General features: G+C 37.7%; 3 protein-coding genes across 3 annotated transcripts in view; all 3 read right to left on the bottom strand.

The window, feature by feature from the left end:
• HOXA6 (homeobox A6) overlaps nt 1-789 on the bottom strand; it is a 1,750-nt gene extending 961 nt beyond the window's left edge. Inside the window, exon 1 of the mRNA XM_018576246.1 lies at nt 320-789. Coding sequence (XP_018431748.1) covers nt 320-758 — 439 coding nt within the window. The 5' untranslated portion in view covers nt 759-789. The remainder of the gene's footprint in view (nt 1-319) is intronic.
• Nucleotides 1-4,737, bottom strand: part of HOXA3 (homeobox A3) — a 44,900-nt gene extending 40,163 nt beyond the window's left edge. Inside the window, exon 1 of the mRNA XM_018576203.1 lies at nt 4,286-4,737. The gene's annotated coding sequence lies outside the window, so the exon portion shown is untranslated. The remainder of the gene's footprint in view (nt 1-4,285) is intronic.
• Nucleotides 4,738-6,046: 1,309 nt separating this feature from the next.
• Nucleotides 6,047-7,638, bottom strand: HOXA7 (homeobox A7). The gene is made up of 2 exons (XM_018576075.1): nt 7,143-7,638; nt 6,047-6,532 (listed from the first exon to the last, which is right to left on the bottom strand). Exons 1-2 carry the CDS (start codon nt 7,510-7,512, stop codon nt 6,252-6,254), a joined length of 651 nt encoding a protein of 216 aa, XP_018431577.1. The 5' UTR covers nt 7,513-7,638; the 3' UTR covers nt 6,047-6,251.
• Nucleotides 7,639-8,021: the final 383 nt, after the last annotated feature.

The raw sequence follows: 8,021 nt of genomic DNA, 5'->3' as shown, positions 1-8,021 counted from the left end.
CAGAGAGAGAGAGAGAGAGAGAGAGAGAGAGTGAGAGTGAGAGTGAGAGAGAGAGAGAGAGAGATGTAGCTGTATAAAATAGAGAGAGAGAGTTGTAGCTGTATAAAAGAGAGAGAGAGTTGAAAGTGATAATAGTGATAATAGACCTATCCAACATTTAAATTCTCATATATTCTTTGTACTGTTTTCATTTTTTTTTTTTCTTACAAAAAAAAAAAAAGAAAAGAAAAACTCAAACGGAATGTCACGTCTGGCACCCCGTTTGTCCCCTGCCTGTCCTCAAAGGTCTGCTCTGTTTCTGCATAAATTACTGACTTACCAGCGCAGGAGTTGGCTCTCTGCATCCAGGGGTAGACAGGGTTACTATACTTCCGGTCGTTAGCTTCCTCATTGAACATTTTACCTTGTATATTAGTAGATTTGTATTGCTGCTCAGTAGAGAAATGGAGATAATCCCCGGTATGGGATCTCTTGTTGGTAGGGTACGAGGAAGGGCTGTTGGTGCTGTCCTTGTCCGGATAGAAACAAGACGTCCCATAGTCATAAGAGTTTCGGTTGCAAGCAATAACTGTACTGGACTGCTGATAGAAGCAGGGCGACGAGTAGGACTTGTCCTGAAGGGGAGATGTCCCATAAGAACCAGGAAAATGCCTTAAAGCTTCATATCCCGATGAGTAGAGGGGGATTTGACCCACAAACGAGTCCTGTCCATTAGGCAGGCTCCCAGGGAAAGTGCTATTCACAAAGTACGAACTCATTTGCTCTGCACTCTCTAGTTCTGTGATTTGTTGTGTATTAGTACATCTAGCTATAACTATTAGTAGTCATCGAACTGGTTTGTTTCTGGATGGCCAGGCGCCAAAAGCGACAGAGGCAAATATAAGCAGCTGATCATTCAGTAGCCAATAGGAAGGAGTTATGATGGTGCTCCCCTGGGACGGGGACTGAGCCAGCAAACTTCCAAATAACACACAGCTTCCCAAGCACATATGCAACAATAATATACACATCTTATTACACGGATGAGAGCAATTAGTGATCTTTTGAGTGAAATCTGCTTGCTTCTTGTCCAACTGGAGCTGTCAATAACAAGCATTTGCTATTATACCTGGCATTATATGCAGATGAACACATAGGTGCAGAATTCACATTTATCAAAACAATAAGCCCTTGCAATCACTCTACATACAGCCAAGTACACTAGAAGTAGGGAAATATCTCTACATATGTACTTACAAACGAATGCACATCTCTAGTGCACTTATAACAACAGATAAATCAAAATAATTCACCAGTCACTAATTAGTGTTTATCCTTCATAATATTCTTGTCATAGTAGGAATTTATCAATAAGTGTTTGTCAACTGATGTCCTATTAAAAGTTTAAACAGCCATATAAACGAGAAGAACAGCGAAGTAAACAATGACGTTTAACAGCATCTTATATAATGTTAGATATTAGCCATTTGCTAACATAAAGTGTTTGAAATTTAATATGTTTTTCTTCTACTTTGTAATTATTCTTTTTTTATTAAATATATCTTGCTCATCCACTATTATTCTCCCAGAAACAAAATATTGTAAGTAGACGTTCTGAAAATAGAAAGCCACACATTATTTAAACAGGAATATTACGAAGAAAATAACATATTTTGAATATGACAGGATTAGGCACTATGCCCAAAACAAAACACAGCAATACAACAACGCCTCCCCAAAACAAGTTCAGGCAGAGTTAAATTATTTAGCTAGGGATGAGCATTTCTTTTTGTTTATTTAAATATTATGACTATAATTAAATTAGCTGATTCAATGCATCCTTACTATATCTGCTGTATCGGTCTCTATACCACAAAAAAAGTAAAGAAAGCATGTGATTTGACTGATAAAAATGTCCAGCCTTCAAAAAAACATGAACAACTAGGCTGCGAGCAAATGAAAGTCTAGCATAAGAAGCTTCCTCTTATCTTATGTGGTGTAGGGTTTATGGCCCATGCCCTGGAATAAGCCTTGTTCCCTCATGGCTCAATAAAACACTTTAATTGCTTAAAAGAATGTGAATCTTTGATGCTGAAAGACTCTGTAGTGGCTCAGTTTGCATTAATCACTTACAGTAAAATAATGGGGTGTAAGGTGGAAACCTGCTACAGCACCTGAAAGTACAGGAAGGCCAACACACCTCTGGTATTTCCTGAGATCACATATTTGGATGTGACTGTGAATTGTGAATTTTCTGCATATCTGACTTTGATTGGAGGAGGGTGTATATGTATGTGTGTGTATATATTGTTTGTGCTATTGTAAACGCTGGGCAATATGTGTGTTTTAAAACTTCCCAATCTAGCTCTGAAAGCTCAATAAAAAAAACATCTACAACCAGTCTACACAAAGGTGTCTTTATATTTTGGCTGGCATATTTTTCATTATAGGAATATGGCAAGATTGAGCTTAGGTAAAATGTTTTAAGGATAGAGAAACTATTACAATTGTTAAAAACTAAGTAAAAGAAAAACATGTGAGCAGTGCTTACTGTATATTTATGATTTGATTCCCTATAGCACTGAAAATGGGGAGGATAGCTGAAGTGAATCTGATTTTGATGGCTTAGCCTTCTGTAGCTATGTTACAAAAGCAAAAAAAAAAAAAAAGAGAGTAAAGACATACTTTAGGCATGCAATTGTCTGGGGGCCTGTGAAATGTAACAGGGATTTTTCAGGCAGATCAATGGTTAAGGCTCTGCCCCTTCTGTTTCCCTTTTCATCTTGCTTCCAAGCAATAAAATCTGCTTAAACCATTAAATCTTAGGTGCGGCAGCCATTTTGGAAGGAGCATAAAAAGGGCATTCACTGACGTCCCCATTTTGTCTCTGTCTTTATTTTATATGCACGGCTATGTATTTTTTGTTGAAATCAGGGCAGCCGATTACAGCTGAGTGTTTCTTTTATTTTTTTTTGCGAACTGAAATGAACATTGATAGCTACAAAATGTGTAAATGTAGATAACTGAATGCAGGCTGCTACCGAACTCTTTTAGCGTTTTACTTATAACACAGCACAGTTCCATATGTAATCAGCTTACACAGCTCTTTAATATTCCCTTTTTCATTTGAAAATACATGTACTGAAGCTTCTGCTATGTACAGTAGCAGCGTTTATTCATTTCTATCGCATGTTTTAATAGTTATGCAGAATAACAACAACAATAGGTTTATGTTTTACCAGCTTAAAATAAGAAAAGTAAAGACATTTCTATCACCTGTAATACTACATCGAACTGAGTCCAGAATAATGCTGTTGCTATTGCAAATCACCTCTATAACCTTCAGTAATGTAAACCTTTTTTTAACTACACTGGTAGATACCACCAACCACCACACAGTGGCAGCACTGAAACTACAGTCAACGATAAATCCTCGACTCAATGCAGTCAAGCAGACACTGCAATGCAATGCAAATGTTATACTTCATCAGCTAGCAGATCACAACAAACACAAAACTGAAAGCTGAAATCAGCCAGGCATCCCTCTTAATTATTGGTCATGAATTTTTGGAAAACAAAAAAACCCCACAGTAACAGTACTTTGCTCAAAAATTCCCTTCCCTTTTTCTTTCTAAGCAGCCCTAAAGACAATAATAATAACATTAAAAAGACAGGGTCAGATTCAGATATACACAGGTCCCCAAATACACTATTTCCAAAGAGCAAAATATTTTAACAGCATTAACATACACTTAAAAAAAAAAAAACATTTTGCTACATACAATTTTCTATAACCATATTCCAAAAGAGCGTTAATATATTTAAAATCCAACCTCGCTTGTGATGGATTTATTATTTTACATTAAACATGAATTACAATGAACAATAAACAGAGAAGAGGAACACGTGCCTCTTTCTACTATCGCCTTTAGCACTGTTATCTTTACAGTCCATTTGTGTGTTAAACTTGGGATAAAAAAAAACACAATAAAAGCAGCAAAGCATGCTTCAGTTTGATATTCATTTCATTCATTCTTTGCACCGGTGTTCTATGACAATAGAACTGCAATGTTTATCAACAGACATTAGTAGTATCATTATATAATACCTTCACATTATAACATTTTAACACATGTTCAAAAGCTTTTTTTTGGTATAACCACCAACCATTTGCAAGCTGACAGAGCAGGGGCATTTGTAATTGACTGATTGACTTAGTTGTGAAGTAAACAGTACATAGTTGTGGGGTTTAATTGTAGCTAGCATCAGAGATCACAACAAAATGCAAGGGGTACAAATTTCTCACCTTGACGTTCTGGCTCACAGGAATCCCAGCCACTTTGACAGCTGTCGCCTTGGCTGAACAGGAGAGGAACCCAGACCCTTTTGGTGCCAGAAGAAGCAGGAAATTAGCCAGGCTGCGTGTTGAAAATCTGCCACTCTGGCTCTTTGAATCCAAAATGCCACACCTTGGAGCGGAAGGACCGAACGCTGCCATCCTGGACCTGTATTGTAGGCTGCTGCTCCCTGCGAACCTCCATATACATAGCCTGCTGCTCGGTGCCTGTACATAGGACAAATGGGCTGTGTGCTGGAGAGCCAGACAGATCCGAAGCAGGACTGAGCACAGCAAAAGAATGCAGCTCTATTCTCGCAAGGGAAATTATAAAAAACTTCATGTTCACAGTTACTATCCACATGACCAGCAGCGACCAATGGAAAAACCGAGCAACTCATAAACTTGTATTGCAAAGTTGTAAATTTTCATAAACAACAACGGATTTATAGCCATTGCCTCATCACTAAGAAGAGGCAGGTCTTACCAAGTCGCCATCTTAACTCTCAAACAACCCCAGCCTCTGCACGCTCGGCTGTTCCATTAAACCAGGCTCTCATTTAAATATTAATTGAATTATTACATGAAATAGGCTGCTAGCTCTGGCTCCCTGTACAAGGGAAATAATCACTTTGGGTGCACATGTACAGTCTTTGTGAACCCAACAGTGTGTGTTTTTCTTGCCTATACGTTACTTATAACACATTTTAATCATTTTCTATGTATTTAATTATATGTTCTGACCAGATGATATGTGTATGTGTAATCCTTTTAATGAGAAAATACAGACACATATCTACAAACACACACACACACACACACACACACACACACACACACACACACACACACTAATATTCATTTGTTTGAGTAAGTTTATTGACACTTTACTCATTTATTTGTACTCTTTTATGTATGTATTTATTTATTGGTTGTTTATGTATTTTTCATTTTCTTGGTGTGTTCAATAAGAATAAGAAAAGAGATCAATGATCAAACACAATTGTTTTATTGTAACCAAAAAAATATATTATACCAGATACTTCAACAGAGCTATCTTTGAAGTTTACTTGAACATATTTATTTTTTTATTTTTTATAATGCATAAACAATATTTATATTATTCACAAACAACATTGATCACATCATTTCCAGATGAATGTCGAGCAAACTTGTTTTTTTTTTTTTTACTCATTTGTATTTTTTTTCTAAATAATACCATGCTATCATAGATGAATCTTTATGTAAAATGTATCAAATGACGCAGATCTTTATAGAAAGGCAGCTTAATACGACAAAACATTAACAACTGTACACAGATACAAATCCCTGGGATACAAATAATGTGGTCACGTTACCTTTCAAATATCAATGCAAACACGTTAAATCTACTACACCATAAACTTAGGTCAAGAGAGGGAATTGCAAATGGGAAAAAGCTGACTTTTTGCACATATTTTTGCACTGGTGCTAAATTCAAATGGTCGTTTAACAATATAAAAATTACACACAGTCCTTACTTCACGTTGGTGTGCAAGATTCACAATTTGAATACATTGTAGCTATTCTATAGCGTTACAGCAGAACATAAAATAGGTAGTATTGAATAGGTAGTATAATGTTACTGTAGTGGTTGTTACACTGAATATTTTAATCTAGGTATTTGCTATTGGTATGTGTGTTTTTTTTTCCTGGAACTATCTGCTTTTATTTTTGTATTTTTCTGTCCTTGTAGGTTGCACCTCATGGGCGCTGTGCTGAAGACGTTCAAGACGTTCAATGGCCTGCTTTCAGTTATCAGTTATTTCTTCCACGAAGAGACATCAAATACAGTTTGAAATTATTTTTTCAAAATTGCTTTCTTTCACTGTCCCGTGCAAATTCTAGTTAGTACATTGAACACCCCTCCCCCTTTTCCCCATCCCCTGCAGGCACATTATTCCCCTTTTTTGTCCTTGTCTTCATCAGATGTAGTAGTAGGTGCTGGGGTCTGCTCCCCAGCATCAGAGGTACCGCCGTTCTCATCTTTATGCTCCTTTTTCCATTTCATCCTCCTGTTCTGGAACCAGATTTTGATCTGCCTCTCTGTCAGGCACAAAGCGTGGGCGATCTCTATTCTCCTCCTCCGGGTTAGGTAGCGGTTAAAGTGGAATTCTTTCTCCAGCTCCAGGGTCTGGTAACGAGTGTATGTTTGCCGACCTCTCTTCCTGTCGGGTCCTATATATTACACAAGTATTAGTCATGGTTGTGTGTGTCTCATTCTACTATAATCCTATGATACAAAGTAACAAGGCTCCACAAAGGCCTAGCCAACGAAGACTTCTCACCTACCTCTACCATCAAACAGCAGCGGATTGTATATTTCCATTCATGCGTATATGAACAAAATATTTCCTTATGGTCACAAGATACCATTTATTTTACATTTTAACTATGGACTGCGCAGTGGAAAAAACGATTTTTAACAACACATGCATAGAATATTTTGAAAGAAAAACATAGACATATATAATGTAATTTAATACACTGCAAGCCACTTCTATTTTTCTCTGCCTATGTTCATCTCTTTCAATGATGAAGGAATGGTACAAAACGCATTTTTTTTTTTTTAAACAATACATTGAATGATCTGAAAATTCTATTTGGACGTATACATGCTACAGAAGTGCAGCGTTTAAGCCATTAAGTGGGTAATAAAAAGTGTGCAGTGCAGATCTGAATAGAGAGCCATGGCGCCTGCTCTCCTAATTAAATCCATAAAGCTCTGCACTATTAGTTGGCTGTGCATTAATGGCCTTTCCTAGCATTCCCTCCAGCTTACCCATACCTGAAGACCTCATCCACGGGTAAATGCGGAAATTACTGTCAGTCTGGGAGTGCAGGGTAGATTCATCCGCCTTGTCACAGCTGGCTTTGGCCAGGTCATTGCAGAGCACCGGAATGTTCTGATCAAACGAACAATGCACGTTATAAGCGTCTGAGGCCAGGCTGTATCCAGAGAAAGGGTTCTGATAGAGTGCACTGTTCACATTGTACAGACTGGCCATTGATGGCGGAAAGGCACCGGTGCCGGCTCCATAGCTGCTTCTCTGGGAGTTGGTAGCAAAGGAACAAGAAGTGGGCTCAGTGTTTTGGAAGAGAGAAGCCCCAGCCGTATATTTGCTGAAAAGAGCATTCACATAATATGAAGAACTCATATTTTTGACCTGTGATTTGTTGTCCGGTAGGCTTCAGTGTCGGTTTTACGAGGTAGCTTGATATATGATAACATTAAGCCCCCAGATTTACACAAAACCCCATTTTCTTTTGCACTGAGCTGCCTCCTGCACGTGATCTCCGACCATATGACCATCCCGTCCAATCTGCTCCTGCATCACAGGTGGGACAGATCTGTGTGCAATGCAGGAAAAAAACACCCAGTCCCTGAATAAATGTGTTTTCAAAATGGTGTTTTTCTGTTTACTCATTCATCTCCCTGTTGTAATATTAATCATGTATTAGCATCTCACACACACACACACACGCACACACACAGGCTAAAACATAGACTGTATATTGTCTGATATAATTTCCTGGTGCAATGTTTCATTGATGATTGAAGTGATTATTTCCAACACCCTGGGTTTTGAAACTATAAGGCTACATTAATTATAAGTATTATACTAGTATACATTTAGACTTTTCAACAGGGCAAAATAATAAATAT

Source organism: Nanorana parkeri, unplaced genomic scaffold, assembly GCF_000935625.1.
Source record: "Nanorana parkeri isolate BGI_ZX_2015 unplaced genomic scaffold, ASM93562v1 scaffold4, whole genome shotgun sequence".
In the NCBI taxonomy this organism is placed as follows: domain Eukaryota; kingdom Metazoa; phylum Chordata; class Amphibia; order Anura; family Dicroglossidae; genus Nanorana; species Nanorana parkeri.
The sequence above is the reverse complement of the archived record's forward strand: the minus strand, read 5'-3'. Positions and strand labels throughout refer to the sequence as shown.

Excerpts from the sequence above, each read along its gene's own strand:
- HOXA7 (XM_018576075.1), bottom strand. The coding sequence starts at position 7,512 with ATGAGTTCTTCATATTATGTGAATGCTCTTTTCAGCAAATATACGGCT. Across the intron at positions 6,533-7,142 it reads CCCGTGGATGAGGTCTTCAG|GACCCGACAGGAAGAGAGGT; the intron begins GTATGGGTAAGC and ends TGTAATATATAG.